Genomic DNA, 24,743 nt, shown 5'->3' on the forward strand with positions numbered 1-24,743 from the left:
TTTGTTGTTGGCATTTTTTAAGAACTTGAAAGGTCGCTGGTGCAATCCACAGTACTGACAGCGCCTAGAAAAAGTTTCAAAGTGTCCCACGAGCAAGAGTACCTAATCTTCATGCATGTTTGCATCAGCATACTCTTAAGGCACATATTGGAAAGTGCCTAAATTCAGCTGTATCAATCCAAGAATTTTTGTCCTCAGTTCGACTACCAGAAAATACTGGTGAAACATCTTGGTTTAACAGCAGCAGCAGTAGACTGAGGAGAAGTGAGTGCTCCCCTGCACATAGACACTGCTGCTTTAATAGAAGACAAACCCTGAGCCCATTCCTTTTCATCAAACCGGTGGGACGAGGGATGTTGACACCAGGGAGAAGGTGTGAAGATAAGGAGAGCGGAGAAGAACAGAAGGTAAATGTGGCAAACGAGAAAGTGCGCATGTGTCTGGAGAATAGAGAATGAGGGCGGTTGTCTTCCCAGATGACTGGCAATTGTGTATTTTGTCACATCAAATTTGACGCAAGACCTGTCTGCGATTGGTCGGGTCCCTTGCCACTCGCGGCCACAGTTACACAAGCCTGTGATGTTGTGTACATGAAGGCCAGCCCTCCTCTCTCTCAGGGTGCTATAAATAGGGGGAGAGAAGCCTCAGGCTCTCAGTGTAATGGGATTAAACCAAACCAGCCTCAGCTCCCAGTGTTTTATTGAACCTATATTCCAGTTTCCATTCTGTATTTCAATATGTATAAGGAAGATATTGGGCTGCTTTTGCGTGCTGGACCAAGTCTATGTAGGAACATTAAGTGAACATAATGTGACTTGTGTGAGTATATGTGTAATGTCCTCATTTAGCACCCCGTAGGGCATGGCACATCTCCTAAAGATGTGTTCATCATGATGGTAAAGCATTTGTCACTATAATGTTGTGCCATCACGAAGCTCCCACAGCTGGCCTGAAATTGTCATGAATTCCCCACTTCGCTTCTTGACTTTTCCAGCGGTTTCCATATTAAGCATGTGAGGCCAGTCTTTTGCTGCCAGTGGAAAAGTGATAGTTAACCGCAGTGCACAAGGCTTGCGCAACGCTACTGTTGAATCCGGATCTGTGAAAGGCAGACAGAGAGCTATACTGGCACAGTTACTGTGGCTGAACGTCTGCGTGTGAGCATGTGCTCGTGCGAATGATTTTGTGAGACGGAAAGTGTCTGGGGACATGCAGAGTGGGAGACATCCATTCTGTTTGGACATACTGCTGATTCTCACAGCCCATATTCTCAGACTATGACGTTTCGGGAACGGTCTGCTTGACTCTAAATGCCTTTTCTACCACACCGCTCAGGCCTCATTACCCAATCACAGCTTCTTCTTCACTCACTTTGCCATAAGTTTGGGAGCTCAATTGTATCTGGGGATACAATTGATTCTCTGCTGATAAATATATCTGTTGTTCACCTTCTGCTTCTATTCCCATTATTAGGGAAAATTATATTATCAACACCATCTGCACCTCAAAGACTTTTCATAAGAACACATTTATCTGTGGTCAATGAAAGACAAAGACAAATGGAGAAGGGACAGAAGAAAGACAGCAGTAGCAGAGCATAAACACAGTAATGCATACCACTAACAGCAAAATGAATCTTTTACCATTTTGTTGACACATATCTTAACTTTTATTTACCATAGTCAATACAGCAGCATCACCAGATGCCTTTGGCTACATTTAGATCACCGAGCATAGAGGTGAGTGTGCAGAACATGTGACTTTTGGTCAGGTTTGACCACTAGATTGTGACAGAATAAAGTCAGAGATGCTGAAACATTCAAGCTGCTGTCGTGACAAGATGTGAGGAAACATGGATCTTTCTGTGGATACAGAAAGGGCATAGTTGAATTGGGAAACATTTTCCGAGTCTAAAATTACAGTGCTTATGCTTTTTAAAAAGGGGGGGGGGGGGAGAATATGAGGGACGAGAGCGCATTGAAAGACATAAGAATAAAAATGACAGACAGATTTACTCATCAGGCAAGCATGTCGCATTCACTGCCCCGCTGCAAGGCAATGGCCCTGAGGCAGTTTCAGCACAAATGAATCCACACAGTTAGTCCTGCCTTTTCTTCACTAATGACATCTAACTGCTTTCTAGGATGATCACACTGATTTTCTTATTGTTCTCTTACTAACATGACTCTCCTGGTAAACGCATATTATAGCAGCACTATAATTGGAGTACAGCTTTGCTAATAGTCCTTTATGGTATTTAATTTATGGTACATTTTATCTCTAGGGATGTCATTTATCTAAACATAAAATACTCAGCTTTTGATGTTGCGAAAGAGATAATATCATTCATCTCTTTAGGGAATAATCCTTAATTATATAAATGGTATGCATCATAGTATTATGAAAAACAGGGTAACATAAAGAAGCTAAAATTGATGTTCTTATAATAAAAATGGATAAATTGACTATGTGTGATGTGAAAGGGGTAGTTTGACTGAGAATTATTACCCGAGTCTGCAGTTTACCAGCTCATTATTTTGGGTTTCCAGCCTGAAACTTAACTGTTTTGGTTCAACCTTATCGCTCTCAAAGCATTGTCTTTTTTTTTTTATAGCAAAAACGCTGAACGTATAAACTCTGTGCTACCAAATGGCAGAGTAGTAATGAGTAGCTGGTGAACATAAGGTAATGTCCTCCCAAGAAAAACAAGTGCATCAGTCATTTCGGCAAATGCCCAAAAAGAACGTTTTCTTTCAAGTGACAAAGCCCTCTAGCAGCTGTAGTAATTATGACTGTCCATTAGGAGCAAAGAAGGAAATAGTGTGATATTGTTATAGAACCCAGTACAAGTCCACAGAGGGAGGAGATCAGGGTGATGATGGGTCAACAAAGCATCAGACTAGGACCGCTATTCATTTCACATTTTCTTACAAACAGTCAACACTGTTTTTTAACCATTATTGTTATCATTCCCTAAAGTTAACCACATATATATATGTAGCTATAGAAAACATGACAATATTGTTCCCTTTGTTTTGTGCCTAAAACTCACCGAAATATTGAGCATAGCATTGCAAAGTCAGAAAATGTTTTTTATTTTTGTAGCAGCAATGTCAGAGTAGTCGCGTCAGATCCGGAAAATACTTGTGGAGAGCATTGACGAACAAACAATGAAATGAACAAACAAAAAACGAACTGGTTCACGTTAATTTTTTCACGTTGTTTTCCTTTATAAAATGCTGTGAGTTTGACTTGGGTGGGAAAACTTTGCGACAGTTGGCTCATGGTCTAACTCTTTGTTAATGATTTCTTGTGATCATCATTCACTTGTATATGACTGGTCGGACGCTTCAACTCGATGTGTCCTGTAAAAAAATTTCAATGCGTCATTATCTCTCTTAACGATGCTGGCGTTGATTAGTTGCGAATGGATACATTCAGTTTAGGGTCACCATATTTTGGTTTTCAAAAAAATGAGGACAGTGGAGGCAGGAGGCAGAAGGACTAGTATAAATTAGTGTATTAGTACATTATAACATTAAATAAAAAGTTTAATGTTAGTATAATACTAATATATTAATAGGTTACACTTTATTTGGCTATTATGTCTGCCTACAGATTGTTTATATTAGGCTTATTTGTAGCATTTCAACTTCGTCTTGTTATGGTTTGATTAGGACAAATGTTAGTGTTTTCATTAGAATGTCATATAATAGTATCCTATAAAGCTTACCACTAGTGTAATATTAATTCCACTTACAGCAGTTTCATTATGGTACGTTGTTCTCATTCACTAAATCCTTGTGCAATGAAAATGCTTTACATGGTGGTTAGTCTCTAATTGGTTAACAAGTGTTAACTTGTCAAAAGTGACATTGGTGAGCAACTTTATGTACACGCTTGGATAGAAAAAGCACCTGATCTACTCCATCTCCGCTGTGGGAGAGGGCAGAAAAGAGTACCGGCAGCTTGTGAGAAGTACCACTATGCAAGAAAATGTCCCTGTACGCCTAAGAGTAAAATGTAGAAGTGCCGGTACTGTTTACAGGTGAGTGCCGGCCCACTTCAAGCACTGTGTTTGGGCATTTTTTACGCTTTTCAAGTGCCACTGTTGATAAGCAAGCTGCTGCTCTGTCTCTTGGCTGTTACTGGAGTGCCGAGGATAATGATTGAGATGCAGTTTGACGTATGGTCACCCTAGTTCATGGTTCACCACAAACATGAGCACATTTAATGAACCCAGGTGGCAGCACAAATCTCTGCATGTAGGGCTGACATATCTCAGTGGATGTCTGCGCACCACCTGAAGCTCAACCACAACAAGACTGGGCTGCTCTTCCTTCCAGGGGAGGCATCTCCTGTCCATGACCTCTCCATTACCATTAAGAACTCTGTGATGTCCCTTTCAACACGAAGGAACAGCAGTTCCCTCTGGATGTCTGCACTCCTTACCCTATCTCTAAGGGTCATATTGGCTTGTATCCGCAATCTCATTCTTTGGGTCACTACCCAAAGCTCATGAGCATAAGTGAGGGCTTTTCTAAAAGTAAAATTGGCTTTGCTTCATATTGCTGGTTATTTTCCTAGTTGTATTCATCAGCTGGAGCTTACTTATGCATTCCTTTTTAAATCAGTTGCTTACTGGATAGCACTGCCATGGGGTTGAATATGAAGGACAATGCAGCAACATTAACAAGAGGGAACCAATTCACTGGTGCACTCACTTTTGTTCAGCCATGCCATGAATGCATTACGGGACAATTCAGAGCATCAAGCTAAATGGACCATTTCACATTTCACCATGTATTCACTGCGTGCTTTCTTACTCAGCTGCACCCTACCCAGCATTTGTTTTTGCACCACATTATATCAGTAATTATCTATCATTCCAGGGTAAGACACAGCCAGCCATTTTTGTGCTGGGCAATATGTATGACGAATTGGATGCCAAGATTGCTTATTAGCCTGCATTTCACTTCTAGATTGGATTAAATATGACAGAATTATTTGAAATTTCAGAAATGATGGATAGACAGACAGACAGATAGATAGATAGATAGATAGATAGATAGATAGACTGTAAGTTGCCAAGAGGGGTAGATTGAGTGAAAAGACAGATGGAGGAAAAGATTGAGGTAGTGAGATGGTGAGGAGGAACAGAGACACAGTGACACAAAAGGTAGCTCTGGATGACTCACACTCTCTTCTCTCTCTCTAGTCTGGATTAAAATAAAAGAGGCCCTGCAGCCCCAGCCTGCAGAGAGGGAGTTACGCATTCCATCTCAGAGATATAGTGATGTGCTAAAAATATCACTCCTTGTGTGGGCTTGTTCTGGGGTTGCGGGGGGGGGGGGGGGTTATGGATTTGGTGGTATACTAGAGATGCCAGTGCTATCACTACTTTCTACAGTCCAGCTCGATCGCATTTCCAGCTTCTTTCTGCCTATTTCTTCTCTCAGCATCTTTGCTTCACAATGTGCACTAATTGGGTTTTGTAAGAGCACTCTTCCACTTTCTAGGAAAGCTGGTGACTGCAATTAAATCTAGTTCATTAAGCAGAATTCAGCTGGATACTGCTTTTATCTTGTTGACCCCCATTCCTTTCCATCACACCCCCCTCTGCTAGCGTCTCCTCTCTGAGAAACTCCATTAAACATCAAAAGCAAATCAATATCATTCTATTGCTCTCGCTGCTGCCGAACAGTTAGTCTCCGCTTTGAGGAGTTGGTCTCTCAACTCCTAATTTATCTAGATGCGAGTGGCAGGAAACTAAACAGCGCACCATTTGAACACTTCTCTCCATCTGTCATCTCTCAGGATGGTTCTTTGTGTCAGCTGATCCATCTGTTTAGCCCAGCCTCAGTCTCCACAACAGCAGAGAGGCGGAGAAATACAGTGGAGCTCCCATAAAGCAAACCTACAAGGTGCTTTTACAGAGGAACAATGCTCATTAAACAAACAGTTCCTCTGGTTTCCCCCTGATATTTGGGAATTGGAAAGCTGGATATAAAAAGAGCTGGGTGTTGGAAGTCATGATCCTTAAATACTTACCTTTCACACTAAATGGCCTCTGGGGTCGCAGGGGGTATTTACATAGAAAAGATTAAGGTGCTCTGCTCTGTAGTGCAAGTGGGATGAGCAGAGAAGAGAGGATGCAGAAGCATAAGAAAGATGAGTTTCTGTTGGTGCTGGGTGTGCCCAATCTCAGTTGTAATTAATCATTTTGCATGTAGCCAGAAGTAGACAGGAGGGAGAGTGAGAAAGACTCTCTGATAGGCAAAGGAACGGACGGATAAAAGACACAAAGAGAACAAAACAGAAAATAATACAAGCTGTGCTGACCTTGTTGCCCCCAGTCTGTAATACATGCAGCAAAAGTACAGCAGACAACAGAAAAACATTGTGCAGAGATAGAGCGCAGTCAGAAACAGGTTTCTTCATTCCTTTACTCTGAGACAGTGACTATAAGGTTGAAGTGGTGGCTTTCAATTTTAAGGGTATTTGGGGGTGTTTTGGGTAAGGATCTGTAGCTCTTTTCATACAAAGTCCCCTAATTTTACGACACTACAACAGAGAATTTATCCTAAACTCACAGATAAGGCAACACATTTTTATGTCCAAATAGTGAAATAATATTGACTGGCCAGGTCAGTCATCTGACCTCAGTCCAACTGAGCATGTGTTTGAGTTCCTGAAGAACAGATTGAAGGCAACAAGGTCACAAAGCAAGCAAGGAGTGAAGATGGCTGCATTACAGGCCTGGCAGAGCATTACCAAGGATGACATTATGACTGTAAGATATTTGCATCCAAATTCTGATATTAATTCTGACTTGAAGATTTACTTTCTTTTTAGTATTTGGGGACTACGTATCATTAAAAAATGCAACATTTTGTACACTGTTCATCTAATGTAAACACCCAGATATTAAGCCAAGAGTCAGGATTTTAACTACATTTTTCAAATCAAATCCAATGTACAGAACCAGTACAACAAAAAATGTGTGAGTGTCTTATAATACTTTCTCACTCCGCCATATTGTTGCATTTGAAATGTAACATCCATCAGTTGTGTGTTGTGCACTAGGGCATGTCGCCAAGGTGCATCTAAATAGAGTTGAAAATCGAGCAACCCATGAAGCAGACACAGTGGTGACAGAATGAGTCGCTCCCCACCTGAGGAGAGACTCCTGTGAGTGTTCGGGAGTTCAGAGATCTGCTGATGGTAATGTAAAGTGATGAATGCCCCTGGTGGGTTTCGAAGAATACAGCGTGTAAGACAATCCACAGAGCAGCAAAGCCCAAATTCCTCAGGTGAAAGAAAACCCTGTGCTAAGAGATGTGTGTGTCTGAACCTCTCAGTCCTGTTGGAATTTATTTTATACAGTGCATTAATAGATTAAGAGGGCTGGCGGTGGCTGTCCTTTCACAATGTGGAAGGCCTGTACGGAATAAAGGCTGATTATCCTGTCTAGTGTAGCCCATAAAATAAATCCCCTTCCTGTGGCATTTGCCAGGTGTGTGATTGCGGCCAATCCCTCCGGGTTCTTCCTGAAAGGCATGTGTTCTGCACTTTCAGAGGCTGAGATCGGCTTTCTTGTTTCGGCCGCCCGGAGTTGGGATGGTGATTCTGTGGGCAAGATAATCTGCTGTAATCCCCAGCTCTGTGATCTGACCACAGCGCAGTGGAGAGATGGATGGGTGGGAGAAGCTACATGTGGAGCAGACAGTTGGGGGACAAAGAAGGGAGGGGTAGTGCATGGGGCAGGGCTGAGGGAGGTCGGGGCCACTGCACTGTAAAAACATGAACTCATTTCTACTTAAAAAATATAAATTACGAGACATTTTACAGTACAAACGTGTTTGTTCTGTTTGGTCATTAGTTCTTTTAATGTAATCAACTTTATAAACTAAAGATAAACATAAGCTATAAAAGGCAAGCAAACAACTATTCAGTCATGTTGACAAGAGTTTCAAGTCACATATGCTCTCCACTTGTATTAGTCCTTTCAGTATTGATGGATTTAGGCACAGAATTGAGCACCGGTTTTCTCATATTGTGCACAGCCACATTCAGTAAAGTATTAGTAGTGAAATGTGGATCTCACTGCTGCTCTGATTGTGTGGGGGTAGGGGCTGAAGTGGATTTAAATTTTCATCGGGGTTAGCATTGTTTTCATTTTTATCTGAGAAAATATCGGTGACTCATCTGAGATGTATGCATGAAAAGACTCATAACAAGCTTCCATCATGCAACGGTATTCACACTGGATAAAGGAAGGCTTTAACTCAAAGTGTATGCTGGGAAGTATGCTAATAAGAGAATGATGTTTCTTAGTTAACAAAGTTTAATGAGCATTCAGCAGCCTGGTTGAAAGAAGTCACGAAGCCTGAATTCATTCAAATTCTGATTTGGTTCTGATAGTGACAACTAGAAATCTTTAACTAATTGCATTAAATTAATGACAAAAGATTCATTAATTTAACTTGAGATCAAACTTTACAGTGTAACTACTGTATTACTGTCACATAGGCAGTCTTCTAACAGCCTTTTCCAAGTGTTTGTTCCTGCTCCAGTGTCCTGTCTCGTATTTTCTCCTCCTCCATGTATGTCATTACATTATTCTCATCCTGGCTCTGTGAAGCTCCAGTGGCCAGATGCTGTCTCTTTGCTCATGTGGCGTGGGGCCAGCTCTTTCCCTTCAGAGCTTCAGCTTCTTGTGCATCCTACTGTAAATGTCGACATTAAAATGTAAGCAGGCTAGAGCGTGTCTCTCTCTTTGCCTGAGAAACAAAAAGGGCAAGCTGAGGCAAGCAGAGATGGCAAGCCCGCTCTGGACATGTAATTTGAGATGTGTCAGTTACGGGCATGTTGCCCTAAAAGCATGCCTGAGCCTGAGAGTGCATCATAATAAAAAACCCTAATGTGCTCAATAGATCCACAGATGACTCAACAGCAGCGACAGAGCACAGCTGTGATTATATGGTCAGCCTATAAAAGTAGCACCCTTTCCCAATTTGCAAGTCCCTGCTTCTCTTCCCTTGAACTCCCCTGACTGCCACCCCCACACTGGTAGCAATCAGCCAGGTGCTAAATGCCTGGGTGAGGCACAGCTCATGGGTGGGGGGTGTGGGGGTGGGGACTGCACGTGGAAATAAGCATCTGTGCTTGCTTGGCAGAGGAGGGAGTGGGGGTAGGAAATAACTGTCATTCTCCACTGAGGCTGAGAGTACGGACTATGTGTGTGTGTGTGTGTGTGTGTGTGTGTGTGTGTGTCGTGGGGAGAGAAAGGGTGATGGACTCGACAGGTTAATCATTGGTGAACTGAAGAGAACGAAGAAACTGGTGTGGGGGGGATAAGAGATTGACTGGGAGTGTTTTTTTTTTTGAAGTAGCTTAAATGAATGAGGGTTGGCTCATCCCCTCAGAGAGGCCTGATTAACAGCAGCATAGTGTGATGGAGGGAAAGCAGAGTTGACACCAACCAGGCTGTTGGGAAAATGCTGATATGGCAGCAGCTAGGGAATACTTGGGCTTCCTCCTGACGATTGTTAATGAATAATCGATGGAAAGAGAGGGTCAATGGAGGGGATGTATGGAAATCTCCTCTACATTCTCATGTGGACTTATAGGTTTAATTAAACTAATCGCTGTATTGACTCGGGGCTCTAAAGCCCTTTGAAGCCTGCCGTATTAATGACATGAAATCAAGCTCTCCCCTTTTGTTGCAAAAATGTGTGGAAAGAAGACAGAAAACGAAGTGCTGCGGCAGAACAGTCCAATTTCTCCAGCTTATTCTGCACACAAGCACTCTGTGTTAGAAAGATGCATCATGCTAATTTAATAACCACATTAGTATTACAGTAATACCTGTGTATAAGATTTCTCTACCAAAATAAATTTCAGCTTAATGTTACAAAACTGCACATGCAATAAATGAGCTTTAAATTTTTCCAAGTCAGTGACCACATCTCTCAGTCATGCAAAGGGCTATGTTGTTATTATTTGTCTTGTTAGTTATACAGTAAAAGCAGGCGCTTTTATGATAGTAGGTAGGAGGCAAAAAGATGCGTGGTAGAAAATGTGTCTTCCAGAAGTGGAAAAATGTCCTGCTTTTTGTTTGTTTAGCATCTGGCTAATATGGCCACAAGGTTGGCCAGTATTTTGTCTCATATTGTGTGTAATATATATGAATTGTATATTGAAACTGCATTTCATATGTGATGTTCAATAGTTTCCTATGCTTTATATCAACTGTGGGCTAAAAGGGAGAATAAATACTTGTTTATTTTTTGAAGATAAACATGCTCTATTAGAGATTAAGTAAGGGTTGAAAAGTGTTATTTCCAGATTGTGTAGAAATAGTAACATTCATTCATTTCAAATCAATGGTTTTCAACACAAGATCAAAGAGTTGTGGTTGAATATTATTGGAATATTATAAGGCTATAGTTATATATTCCATCAGGATGTTAAAGGGTGGCCAGATTTTGTATTTGTTTTGCTTCTGATCTCTTATGGTGTGTTCACTGTGTGTTCATTGCATGTTTTCAGAGCCACACTACCATGTATCATCAAAAAACCTGATGTAAACCATCAGTTGAAGGGTTACACCATCAGTCAGCTGTGGATGGTACAGTTGTTAACATATCCATTACCATATGTGTGCCACCGAGCACCAGTAAGTTAACAGAGTGAGGCGGTTCAGGTAGCGGGCCTACATGAGAGACAGCAGCTTTAATTTGCTCCTCTCCATCCTGACAGAGGCAGTTTGTTATCTGCCATAAGAAGGAGTCACTCAGCTGGCACAAACTCCCTTCCCTCCGAAACCTCTGATCATCATGTCATTGTCCGCAGTGATACACTCCAGGGACTCTGCTTTCACATAATGAATCCAAGAGAGCTGCCCACGAATTTATAATCACTCTTTGCACAGTGTGTGTGTGTGTGTGGATGCATCTAGTTTGCCTTTTTATAGTGTTTGAGTGAAAACAAAAGAGCTTCAGCCTTAATGCTCATCTGTGTGTGTGCTTAAGTGCAACATGGGGGTGTGTTTTAGCCAGTGTGTGTGTGTGTGTGTGTGTGTGTGTGTGTGTGTGTGTGTGTGTCCACATGTGTGCATGAGTCACTTTGAGAGGTTTCACAAGCTATTATTGAGCTGGGACTCGGTATTTAATAGGAGATAGAATAATTGTCTCTTCATCAGCTCTCCAGAGATTACAATAGTAACTGTCATGTGAATTAGAATTATTGACATTTTCCCCCAGTCTGTCTTTGAAAGGCAATGTTCAAACAGTCTGTATGTGAGGCCTTTTGATAAGTGACTTTACTAAGGCGAGCGCCACCATCCATCCCCTGTGCGTCATAAACAAACGATAGTTACTCTCCACCAGGAAAAAAGAGACTCAGAAGAAAGGGTAAACTACCGAATATGGAAGGCAAGAGGAGAGGAGGAAACATCTTGACAAGGCATCTTATCTTTACTGTGTTCTTCGCTGTGCTCAGGCTTTAAGCTGCTCACTGAAAGGTGGAACACTGAATTCATGCAGTAGGGTTTGCTTGCTTTTTTTTGTTGCTAGCTGCTCTTGCAGAAATGGGCTGAGGGAAAAACAGATAGTATTAACAAGTCGTCTCATTTGTGCCCTCATTTGGTATGCGCAGAGTGTGTATTCAGATTGTGACACAAAGTTTGAATACCACTCCTCTTTGTGTCTGACGACAGTTCCAAATAAACACACAACCGCAGGTTGTCGCACAGACACACATGCGCACGCAATTTAAAATGTCCAATCTGTACTCCAAACACTGACAAAAGGTTAGCCCCGCTACCAAAAAATGAAAAGTGTTTGGAGTGAGTTTTCCACTCAGACAAGCAGAAATTAAGAATTAGATTCAATCAAGAATTAACAGCATGCGATGCTGCAAAGTATGATCTGTTCATGTTTATTTTCCTACTATTTAATTTATTGGTTGAGGAACTACAATAACTATGTGACGTTAGAAATATTATCCGGTAGTAAAAAACATTTCCACAGGAATGTACTACAGTACACTGTGCAAACATTACTGGGAAATTCTCATGTAATACTTTAATAATTTGCTCAGCACTTCTTTCTTATCTCTTCAAAGGAAATTGGCACACTTGCAACTGTGTTGTTTCAAAATGTCATTTTGGCATTTCTGGGGTTAATGAGGTAGTTACTGTGCAATTAATCTATACCTCCTATTGTGAATAGTAATAATAAATTACACCTCAAGAACTGTGCTGCCAGCAAACCTGATACCTACAGTGGTTCAATAGGTCCAACATAGTTTTTATTAACACTACAGTCAAATATTTTTGCATTTTGAGGTGCAGTGTTTTAGAAAAGCATCCACGGGCTGAGAAACCATTAAGTGTGTAAAAAAAAAAATAAAAAAAATTCCTGCTTGAGGCTGACTAACATTGCTATCTCCGATGTCATCACTGGATTAGTTGTGGTTGACCTAATGCACCTTGTTTGAAAGCTATTTCATGGTCTAATTGTCGCTCGTGGAGAATATTAAGGTAGCACTGTGTCTGCTCACATCTAAAGGCCAAGGAAAGTGCTGCTGGTGAGCAAGGCTGTTGATGTCAAAATACAAAATGTTTTGGGCGCAAACCTTGCATGGCCTTTAGGAGAACATGCAAACATTTACACAGGGGTATGAGTCAACCAGTTCTCCCCTGACTTTTTTCCCTCTCTTTTCTCCTCCTCTTTGTGAGTTGTTTTCTTTCTTCACTTCAAATCCTCATTACACAGGCTCTGTGTTGTGCGCTGGTTGTCTGTTGATCACCCTTCCTGTTGCTACAGAGGAACTGTGTGCAGTGAGATAAGGATAGTGAGAGCACATGCTTGCATCAGGGAGGCGGGGGAAGGAGAGAAAGAGCAACAGAGACAACGTGAAGGGCAAAATGCTGCCTAATTAGGAAATTAACAGACATCATCAAAGGTCCCTTGGTTGTTTTTCCAGCCCGGGCGTCTCCAGGGTTGTGAATGTGAGACAGCAGCCACAGCAATCTAGAGACCAGCTGGGGACACAGGTCCAGTTTGGGCCGGTCGGTCCCAGCAGCAGCAAACGGTGGGAGTCAAACAGAGCTGACGTGATGAAATATCAGAAGAGCTCTCCTCTGGGCGGCTGTCAGCGCCGAGGAACAGACAAACCTCAAACAAATCTGCACAGGCAAGGATTAAGCCAATAAATCCAGACAACAAACTGAGGAAGTGAGAAGAGGGAGTTTATGCATCCAGGGCCTGAGGATCACAGAGCAGGATATGCATGTTGATGCAATTTGACTCCTCCAGCATGAGACATGGGAGAGCAGGACTAAAGGGAGGATCAGGCCTCGTTATTAGATCTTGCTCTGGATTGAGGACAGTTTGCGCCACGTACGGCAGGAGCTGCGGTTCTGTCTGCCTGAGACGTGAGTCGACGCACTAAAAAGTCGACAAGGGGGACTGCGTGGGAGGGACACAGTGAAAGAGAGCGAGACAGACAGTTTTAAGTGGAGGCTGGGGGAGATTTCTTTAACTTGTCGGCTCCACCAGGGCCAGAGCTGGCAGCGATGAGTCAGAGGAAGCTGACACGACAGCTGAGGTTGTGGGAGAGTCCTGAGGGTCCACCTCCTGTGCCCTCTCTCACCTCACCGGGGTCACCGGTTGATCACTCTCGTGGACATGGAGGCTCTGCTCTATTTCGACGTATGAAACTGAACCGCAGTATTCAGGAGCGCAGACGCTCCTCTCACTGCATTTGCAGGTACAGTTCTGCATCCAGACCACTGGTCTATACTTTGACCCAGTTCTCACTAGGGGTGGGAATCGCAGGGTACCTCATGATACGATACAATATGATACACGATACATGGCTCATGAGAACGATAATATCAAAATACAGCAATTCTGCAATAATCGATATACTGCTAGATAATCCTAAATTGATAAGTCACGATATCTGTCTAACTATGAATACATACACACATTTTTCAGTCTGTAAATTAAAATTACAGAACTGTAGAGCAACTATGAAAAATTCTTATAAAACATTTCTTTATAAAAGGCACATAAAAATGCAAATTCACTGAAGTTATTGAATTTTGTGCTGAAAATACAAATTGCTGTGTACCACCTAGTCCAATATGTAGGCTATGTCAGATTATAGTGATAACTGTTCAGTGACACAGCATTGTGCTGCCCTTTCTCCACCTAGTGATAGCTATAGGGTTTGAGTTTTGACCCTTTGGGGTTGCTGAAGCTAGTCTGTGTAGAGTGCTGAAGCAGCAGAGTAGCAGATGAACATTGAAGTTAGCAGCTCTTTTTTATTTCACACAGATCTCAGGAAACATATGTACTTTAAGTATTTGCACAGTATGTCACTCAGGATGTTCAGCATGTGAAGCAAAATGTGTAATTTATGTTAAAATTATAATATCGCGATGCTAATGTCCGTTAGCATGTTAATGGTATATTAGCATTGAGCTAATCGTCTCAAAGCTCTTTTTTTATTTATGTATCGATATGGTGGGCTGGAATATCAACACAGTATCACGGAAAAATGTATAACAATATATAACTGTATTGATTTTTTGGCACACCCCTAGTCCTTACTAACATGTCTCTTTTCTATTTAAAAAAGAAGCTGTAGTGACTTGTGATTGTTCTTCATCAGTTTAGTTGAGGTGTGAGCATTATCAACATGTGTGCAAATGTTTATAATGCGGCTCCAAGATTTCAGAGTAAATTATTCCATGCACACACTCTAATAACCTTAGTCAGATGGATTACATTTTGGGAAGTGCTGAATTCAGAATGCTCAAGTCTCATAATTACTCTCAAAGTCTGCATAAAAAGAAAAAAAAACAGGGATTAGCACGTGGGTCCCCCTGGCAGACTTGTTTTTCATCACTGGGGAAACTTGTTTCATGATAATTTGATCTGTAGCCATATTCACAAAGCCTTTGGGGGAGAAGAGTGGCTCCTAATTGGCCAATTTAGAAGTAAATCCTAAAAATATCATAATTCTTTTTAAGAGGTGAAACTGAAAGCCGTTCACAACTATGTTGACAGTAAAAGTATGAGAAGTTTTGCGGGCGTGGGGAGGTGTTGTGGAGAAGTTATCCTATATTAAAAATAGATGCTACACTGCAACCTGTTTCCCTATCTATCCTTGTCATCCAAACATCTGACTGCAGCCTGAAAGTGACAATTATCGATTCATATTGTTACATATGGCTTTTTAGTATTTAACAAACATAATAACAATTCAAGTAGTTTGTATTGTCAGATAAATTTGTCTGTGCTGTTACTTCAAAATTGCCCATCATTTTCTTGTTAAATGATCCCAAACTCTAAAACCCTTTTAAGGTAAAACTGACTTCCCTTCTCAGAAAAAGTTAGCTTCAGCCTTGTGTCGGTGTGATGGTCAGATTCTGTGGACAGATGTTTTTCGTTCCCAAACTAAAAGGAGCAGACAGACGTTGATTTACATCTGTAAAGGTCAATAACAATGTTGCTTCATCACTGCCACAACATTTTTGGGTTGGATGTTGGATGTATATCCAGTATCCACTTTGTCTCCTGTGTCCATATCATGCAGTGATGAACTGAACTAAACGGAGATCTTCTGACCAAAGACTTCTGTCTGTCCTGAGATCCAGGACTAAGTGTTAAAGCAACAGGGCCTTCTCTATCAATGCTCCAAAACTATACAGTTCTCTTCCTCCACCACTATTGAGATTTTCAAGAGTCATCTTAAAACACACTTTTACTCTCCAGCCTTTAACTCTGCCTAAGTTTACCAGCTCAGGCATTTCCATTTCAAGTCTCTGTAGGGGTGTGTTGTCATTATAAGCTCTGTGTACCCATGTTTCGTTACTATTACTACTGTTATTACTATTATCACTCTGATTGTCTCTTTTGTTTTTTGATTCGCATCAACTGTGTTGTGTTTAAAGTGCTATAGAAATAACGCTGAATTTATGTTTATTGCTGATGTTTTCTGATGGTAAGAATAAGCCGTTTTTATATGTGTAAGAGGTCTTTACACTGGTCTCAATACTGATTTCATAATAAAAAAAGACAGCTTTGGCCCAGAGAGAAGCTGTGGCTCATTTTACTCACTTAAACACGACCTGCTCTAAAATCTGACTTGTCAGTAGAGTGTAATTCTCAGGGCAGCCCGGTGGCACTCTGCCAATCCAACGGCAAAGCAGAGTCACAGCTGCATGGATTCTTGCTGTAGTTCCTGTCACATCTCTCTTTCTTCATCTTCCTCTCTAAAAGAAACTACAACCACTAATGGAGGATGGATGCCATCACTTGTGCTTGTGGTGTTCAGGCTTATCAGGCAACTATTGGTTATCACTGTGAGATGATTGAGAAGCAGCAGTGAAACAAACAATGACAGCTGGATCCAACAGACAATGGACTCAAAAGCAAAACTCAAACAAACAGGCTGTTGAGCGTAAACGTCTTTAGGTCTTAAGTTCCAGACAAATCAGAACAGGGCAGGTAATTAAACATATGTGAAACACAGGGGCAGAAAACAAGGTAGGCTATCTTAATCAGACACAGGAGGTAACAACACTTAAATTAAATTTACGATTGTAAACCCAATTTCGTCCTTGTCCTCTCTAAACCTTCAGCTTCGATTCGGAGAATGGCCCCTCGCCAGGCCGCAGTCCCATGGATTCGCAGGCGAGTCCTGGGTTGGTGCTCCACCCTTCTTTCCCCCAGAGCCAACGCAGGGAGTCCTTCCTGTACCGCTCAGACTCAGACTACGACACATCCCCCAAAACCATGTCACGCAACTCCTCAATCAACAGTGAGGGGTAAGCATGAAGCCATCATCCTGGATCCATCACGCCCCAGACGGAATTGAAACATGCAGTGTCCACTCACTCACACACACACACACACACACACACCCCCCCCACAGTAACTGCAAATTATCCCAATCAACACAGCAATGATTATGACTGTAATTATGCAATCATTATGCTAATGAAATCATGATGAATCCTCTTAACATTAACTGTTGTGCTCTGTTTCCTGGCTTGTCTTTCAGTAAGGCTAAACCATCGAAAACCTTCCATTAGTGTATTTCAGGACTATTTCTCTGTTTAGATCCACATAGGTCTTTGTAAACATCCAGCTCACAGATACAGCCACTAATATAAACACTAACACCAAGTGCCGCAGCTGCCCAAACCACTCACATTCATCTCATTCTCCACTTGTTTCCATCTTTTCTCCTGTAGGCACGCCGAAGACATGATCGTCACCCCTTTTGCTCAGGTATGTTTTTTTTTCTGCACCTTGTTTAACATGCTTAATTGCCGTAAATGACTAGGAAAAAGTGGCTAATTAGTGCAGTGAACATCTCCCCCCCCCCCCCCCCCCCTCCTCCTTCTTTCCCTTCTACGCTGTCCATCCATCCCCCAGGTGTTGGCCAGCCTACGAACCGTAAGAAGCAACTTCACCATCCTCGCCAATGTCACAACACCCACTAACAAGTCAGTATCATGCTGTCAAACACCCCTTCCCCCCACTTAGTTTGCAGTGTATGTTTGCTAATGTCTCCTTTGCCTTGCTCCCATGGGAAAGACTTTTGCCATCATGATTAACCAGTTTATGATTATCAGCCTGTGCGCAAGGAAAATATGATCTGCATTATTTGGCATCTCTCCAACTGTCTGGCTGAGGACTGAATGCAGAGAACACCATGCCTCAGATGTATGTCCCTGACTCTGTACCCAGACGATGGAGACGGTCAATAACACTAAAATTATTCTCCTTTGTATTGCAGTAGACAGAAGGAGCTCAGCTTGGCAGGCTTTTAGCTCCACGTCAATATGATATATAAAGAACACACCACAGAATTATCTGCATCTATAATTATGCAGTGTTGTGCCCTGAAAATGCCTCCCTCACTAGACAATTATGAAACCACGAAGGATATTTAAATGGACAGCAGAGCTCATGCTTTGTCTTTGCCTATTTTTGGATACTTGAATATTTGAAGTGAAACAAGGGAATTTTTATGCATTTTAAAAATTAACACATTGCAGTGTTATTTGATATTCAGAGACATTTGAATATAGACCTGCACTCCTTCCTTTGTCTCTTTTTAAGGGGCATATAAATGAATAACACATAAACATATTTATATCCCCCCTGTGAGCCAAGCCTTTTGTTGCTTCATCCTCTAATGCTGAAAGTGTGTTGAACCCCAGCAGGGGGCAGCAGTGTGTGGTTCGCCCTCTGATGTAATGATGTGTTTGTCCACAGGAGGTCACCAGTGACAAGCCAACCCACTGTTCCCCAAGCTACGCTCTCTGGTATGTTGTCAGCTAATTAAAACTCTTTTCCCATAGAGTCCCACAGTCCCCTCACAAGGATTTAGGGACATACTCACAGTCCCCAAAATGCATCATCAGTAATGAAAAGAACAGCACAGCACATCATGTGGCTATTATTGAGGATTTTTTAAATTAACTGTACTACATACAATTTAAGAGACTGGATAGCTCTTAAATGACTCAACATGTAATGCTGAAGCTACAAAAGATATGTGTAGTTAGAAATAACAAAGCGAAGGCTGACAGAGTTTAATCTCTTTTCATTCAAAGATGTATAAAGGACATTTTCACTCTATAGACACTGAGAGAAAATGCTGTAACCCATTTCATTGGACAGGCAGCATTGCAAGGCCCCAAACTATTTTAATTTACCCTGCAGAGTTTGTTGTTTCAACTGTAGAGTGCCTGAACATTTATTTTTATTATTATCTTAACAGTTAATATTAGTGGCGCAATCAATTCTTTTCTAACCATACAGATTGTTCTGTTTCTACATCCAAGGAGGGTTAAATCAAGGGCAATGGGACTTGATTGAAGATCCTTGAGGATGTTTTGCCTCTCATCCAAGAGGCTTCTTCAGTTCTGACTCACTGGCAGGGAGTCCCAGCTATTTAACCTCTGTGGGGTCGATTATCAAGGTGTTGGATCCCACTTGATTTGTCAGTGCGCATTGCAGTTGGAACAACAGTTGTGGTTGTGAGGCCTCAAGTGACTCCAACAACCGCAACAAGTCATACCTGGGACTCCCTGCCAGTCAGTCAGCACTGAAGAAGCCTCTGGGATGAGAGCTGAAACATCTTCAATCAAGTCCAGTTGCACTTGATTTAACCCTGCTTGGATACATATGACCTGGATGGCTGTGATTATTCACAGACATATGTTTCTAAATGTAATGAGGTAAAAAAAAAAAAAATTGCGATTCCTTAGGAAGCAGAATTTAGTGTGTTTATAAAGATTTCTGACCAGATCAAATTATCTGAAAACATTTTTATATATGAATCCATGAAAATTTTAGCTGTCTATTTAAATATGCATATTAAAGGGCCCATAAATCAATTTTAGACTCAAAGCTATCTTATGTTTTGAATTTAAATTATAATTTTTTGTGTCAATCAGCTAATCACAATCTAAAATGTAGTCCCATTTTAATGTGCAATACATAAATAAATATTACTGATATGAAAACATGTATACAGCATCAGAAAACACAAATTTGCTTCACTTGTTGTCAAGTGTTATTGCATGTACTGAAATATAATTAATATGCAATTAATTGAGTGGTAGCATATCACACTTTTTATTTTATTTTGTTGGCGTGTGTGTGCATGTGCGTGTGTCTGTCTGTTCTTCCCAGAGGAGACATACCAGCAGATGGCTCGGGAGACTCTGGAGGAACTGGACTGGTGTCTGGACCAGCTGGAGACCATTCAGACTCACCGCTCAGTCAGCGAGATGGCTTCCAACAAGGTGCACACCTGTCCACACACAAACATGTTCACTTGTACTTCCACTGTCCTTCTACGTCAATGTTAACACTCAGTATGGTGCCAAGCTTCTTCATGAACAACTGTGTATTTCATGGTTCACGAGAAGACTTCATCACTTCATGAGAACTGATTATTTGGTTGCAGCTGCATCGCTCAGTGTATAAAATACATCAAACTTCCTGTTTAAGCTTCCACTCTACAAATACAAACAATCCAGGTCCACCAAGGTAAATTATTAAAGTGAATTGAGGAGCAGTATGTAATACTCACTTACTTTTGGGGTTTACATTTGGATTGTAAACCCCCCTAATCTGCCTTTTCTACAGTATGGTGTCAATTTTGGAGAGATTTGTAATTCTTGAGTTGTAATTCTTGAAAATATTTGTTTCCTGGGTTAATTTGCAACCCTGTAGTAGCAATTGTATTGATGCGTAGATTTTAATTGCATCTGATACATAATGTGGCCAACCATCTCTGGATTTTTGTGGTATTTGTTGGACTGAACTGACACACATATTTGTTTTCGTAACTGCAAGAGATGCAGGTGTGCATTTTGCAGTACTAGATAAAAAACGCCTGTAGATGTGCACATGGGCAGGCTTCTTAAGTATGCATGAATTTGTATTTGTGGGGGTACAGCGACAGAGAGAGAGGGGGAGAGAGAAGGGAGGGAAGATGACAGTCTTTGGATATGGAGGACATGGGAGGGAGGGGTACGCGCCCTGATGCTGATGTCTGCTGTAACCTTGGTTGCTATCGAACAGCAGCAGGGTCTGCCCTTCCCTTTTAGTCATTGGATTCCCACTCTGACCACAAGCCACGTGGTTTGGGAAACAACCAATGAAATAGAGGTGATGCTCCTTTAAGAGTGTTCTGTCTTAAAGAGACAGCCACGTGTGCCATGTTTGTTTTATATTATAAATTCTTCCCATGTTGCACTTCATTATAAATTAATGGCAAGGTTCTTCATGTTTCTAATGAGTTACAGGAGACTGCTTAAAATACATAATTTGTGTGTGTGTGTTTGTGTTTGTGTGTGTGTGGGGGGGGGGGGGGGGGGGTGCGCGCACACTTACAATTAGAAGAGTCTCCTGTGGTAAACAGAGTCTGTGAATATGTTGCTGCCTTTTAGCAGCCGCAACTCATCTACAGAAATCCTCTGCACTGTGCCAACATGGAGGTACACATGAATATTCCCACTCAGTCTCTCACTCTTACTCACACCCTCGCTCACACACATATTTTCGACAGACGTACATGCTGTCTTTTCGCACATGCGCACTCAGACAGCGAGCAGAAGCAGGCACAGACACACACACACACACATGCATGCGCCTGCAGCCACACTGCCTGATTAGCTTGCGAGAGCTGTCTACAGCATCCAGGGAAATGGCGCAAGATGCAGAGCATTGGAGGAGGAACGGCAGCCTAAAGCGGCAGGATTAGACCTCTGGCATTTTGGCCAACTGAGGCATGGATTGACTTGGAGCAGGGGACTGGGCTACGGAGCAATCAGGAGGCAGCCTGACTGGCTGTGGATCGACAGTGTGTTGCTGGGATCAGTGTGAGACGGCAAAGGCGGGCTGATGCACCGGTAGAACTGGGCCGGCCCTCTGGATCCGTAACGTGGGGGAGGGGCAGTCGACGCAGGGAGAGGGAGCCTGTTTTTCCAGACCACAGCTCTGGTGTGATTCTTCAGCCTGACCGTCTGCTACAGGCCTGCCTGCATCCCTCTCTGTCTCTTTCTCTCTCACTGCCACTCTCATCCACTCCATCCTTGCTTTTCTCTCGCTATTATCTTCTGCTTCTCCCTTCATCCTTCCCCGATGTTCCTGTTGTCATCCAAGCTCCCTTTAACTCCTTCATTCGATACTATGGTAATCTTTCTGTCCTGGCGTCACCATCAATCCATCACTCTCACCTCCATCATCTAAATTTTTAATTACTGTTTGCCGAGCAGCTCAGCTCTCTCAACATCATTTTTTCGTTTACATCTCTCACATTTCCCACTCATCTCCTCCATCGGCTCCTCTCTGTGCCCTTCAGACAGTCCCTCGCTCCCTCTCCCTCTCTGTTTCCCTCCATCTTCCCTCTTTCGGCTCCCATCCACCTCTACCCTGCAGTGACAGTACATTTGGGTCAGTCTGCCCAGCAAATGGGATGAGATGTAGTCTCCACAGCAGCCGGATCCAGGGGGCTCCTGGTCTGCCCATCAGGGGGACCCTGATCTTCGGACCACACTAAGACTGGAGCCTGACTCTGGACTGACCGGGTGGCCTGCTTTGGAGTGCTGCATGTAGGCAAGGACAGTCTGCACCAGCAGCCCCTACCCTCACCCCCTTCCCCCGTTCCTTCGTCTCCTCTCGGGGCAGCCGTCATTCTGGAGTGTTCCGGCTTGACTGGCTGTGGCCTCTCCCCGCACACCCTGACGACGCCCTCATGCCACTGGGGCACCCGCAGTGCCCCCACCCCGCTCCACTATCGCACCTCCTGCCTGTGCCATCGGCCCAAACCCCCCGTCACCCTCAACATGGGTGTAGTGGAGGCCATTGACCCAGCACCATCCCCCTGCCCCTCACCTGTACCAGGGGGCTACAGGCTGCCCCGCTCCTCCAGCTACAGCCCCCTGCAGGGGAGGGCAGGGGCAGAGCTGGACCTTGGTGCAGCTGCTGGGGGGGTTCTGGATGGGAGTGGGACGGCGGCGGAGCGCAGGACGCCCTTAGTGGACCTGTTCTGTGAGACCTGCTCCAGGCCCTGGCTCATTGGCTGGTGGGACCAGGTAGGGCTCAGAGAGCTTGCAGAGGGCAAGAAGGCCTGGCAGTGGCCATCTTGGATAGATGTTGTGGACTCTACAAGTGTTATTGTTACATCTATGCATGCATTATAAACTCATTTATTTGCTTACTTCAGTAACGGTGTTTATAAAGAAGCATCTTAAAAGGTACTACATGGGGACTAGTTCATCATATACTGAATTTATGTGGAAAAGGGGGATTTTGACAGTGGCTTTGAGAAAAACAGAATATTGGTGAGGGTGTTCGCATACATAAATGATACATAAATCCACTGAAGAGGAAAACTGATAAAGGCACCGAGTTTATTAACTCTGCTCAGTGTGTCTACATTGCAGTGGCACTGTAAACAAAAATACAATATCACTCTCATTCTTCATCCTTCCATACCTGGTCTCCATGTCCATCCTTTGAGAGTACACCAAGCTGCTTAAAATCTAAGAAATAGCTCTGTGATTAGTAGTCTAGCCATCTTTGCTGCAGGTACATTGCAGTGTCACATAATGTCCGTTTCCATCCTCCACACCTGCGTCCCACATCCCTCTGTCTCTCTCTCCTGCTACCCCAAGGCTGGCCTCAATACAGACTCAAGGAAGCCAAGCGTATTGTCAATGAAGGACAATGCTTATTGTCTCAGGACTGAGTAGATGTTTCTTTTTGTTCCTTTAATCCTCAGGTGTACCATCATGCAAAATCCATAAAAATGTATAAAGTTAGACATTGTGTTAAGTTTCTTTGATGTGTCAGCTTTGCATTAGTTGTGGTAGTAAAAACACATTCTGGCTTTTGTCTTTCCTGTTTTCTTGAATGACATTGGGCACATTTGGACATATACGTTGCTTCTCTGCTGATATGTTTACAGTCTGAATCAATTAACTGCAGAAGGTATAGTTCAGAGGAGGGTCACATTTAACACGTGTGTTATTTGGTTATTAATGTATGCTATTCATAATCATAGTTAGACATTTAAAAAAAATAAAGCCCTCCTGGGTCCCACACATGTGCAGGTGTGTGTGTGTGTGTGTGTGTTTGTGGTCATGTCTGTGCAGAGTTAGCATGTTTGTTTCATTAGTCAGTGTCAGAAGAAGAGTTGTTTGTCCTGGCACTCGGACTGGCACCGTGGAAGTGTTGGTTGGCAGCTATGACTCAGCATTACAGCATTAGGGAAGGAAAGAACGAGAGAGAGAGCGAGAGAGAGCAAAAAAGAGAAAGAGAGAGGAGGAGGTTTGGGCTGAGCTTGTTGCCTAAGTGTGCCACTGGGCTTGACTTGCTTTCCTGGCTCCTGATGACTGATTCTGCCTGACTGCTTCTACGATTTGCTGTCAGAGTACCTATTTGCTTGGCCTATCATGTAACGAACGCCAGGCTGGATTAGATGGGTGGATAAAGAGAGATAACTGAGAGCAAAAGAGTGAAAGATGGTGGGAATTCATGAAGTGTGTGAAATGCCAGGGAGGAAAAGTGGAGCCTGTGACGGAGGAGGATTCTGGGGCTTGAGGGCAGTAGCGGAGAGTGTTGTTTACCTCGAGAGGCAGGGAGGAGGAGGAGGAGGAGGAGGAGGAGGAGGAGGAGGAGAGATGTACAGAGGAAGACAGCAGAGGAGGGGAGGGTTGACCTTGGTAAAGGTCAGAGACACCTGCCTACTCCCTCAGATTGTCACCCAAGCAGCCACTGCTCTCACATCGAGCTGAGGGACTGACTGTGAGGAGGCAGTTGCCATGGCAACCGCTCTGGTTGCCATGGAGATTGTTATGTGTGAAAGATCAGTCAGTAGGACACAGACGGAAGGGTCCAAATTGCATTGTACCTTCTCATGGTCTGTTTGGCAGGTAACTACCAAGCATACAAAAAACACCCTTATCTATAGGAATAAAAAAATTACACAAAGGCTGAGAGAACGTTCGGGGACAGTGTTTTCTGTCCGAAGGGATAATGTATTCACGTAATCACATTTGTGTCTGTACTGCAAAGACCTGTAGACTAGTAGTTCATGATTGCCACAGTAGATGTATGGAGAAAAATAAACACAAACATGCCCCATTATTGCAGCATATAAATACATGGGAATAAAAATGCAAGCAAAGT

The 24,743-nt window shown here is 42.8% G+C and overlaps 1 protein-coding gene and 1 long non-coding RNA gene across 4 annotated transcripts in view; one reads left to right on the forward strand and one right to left on the reverse strand.

Moving 5' to 3' along the window:
• pde4a (phosphodiesterase 4A, cAMP-specific) overlaps positions 1-24,743 on the forward strand; it is a 44,108-nt gene that overhangs the window by 9,203 nt on the left and 10,162 nt on the right. Inside the window, exons 1-6 of one of the 3 annotated variants that reach the window (XM_038702795.1) lie at positions 12,818-13,779; positions 16,664-16,849; positions 17,279-17,315; positions 17,463-17,533; positions 18,309-18,358; positions 19,734-19,846. In XM_038702795.1, coding sequence (XP_038558723.1) covers positions 13,586-13,779; positions 16,664-16,849; positions 17,279-17,315; positions 17,463-17,533; positions 18,309-18,358; positions 19,734-19,846 — 651 coding nt within the window. In that variant the 5' untranslated portion in view covers positions 12,818-13,585. Of the gene's footprint in view, positions 1-12,817; positions 13,780-16,663; positions 16,850-17,278; positions 17,316-17,462; positions 17,534-18,308; positions 18,359-19,733; positions 19,847-20,921; positions 22,646-24,743 lie in introns of those variants that run through there. The other 2 variants (XM_038702785.1, XM_038702804.1) reach the window with 2 other exon arrangements.
• Positions 1-24,743, reverse strand: part of LOC119891330 — a 33,605-nt gene that overhangs the window by 3,072 nt on the left and 5,790 nt on the right. Inside the window, exon 2 of the long non-coding RNA XR_005442424.1 lies at positions 19,745-19,854. This is a non-coding gene — a long non-coding RNA (uncharacterized LOC119891330). The remainder of the gene's footprint in view (positions 1-19,744; positions 19,855-24,743) is intronic.

This window comes from Micropterus salmoides, unplaced genomic scaffold (genome assembly GCF_014851395.1).
Source record: "Micropterus salmoides isolate LMB-PRFRI ecotype aquatic unplaced genomic scaffold, ASM1485139v1 Ms_hic_scaffold_10, whole genome shotgun sequence".
NCBI classification, from domain to species: Eukaryota; Metazoa; Chordata; class Actinopteri; order Centrarchiformes; family Centrarchidae; genus Micropterus; species Micropterus salmoides.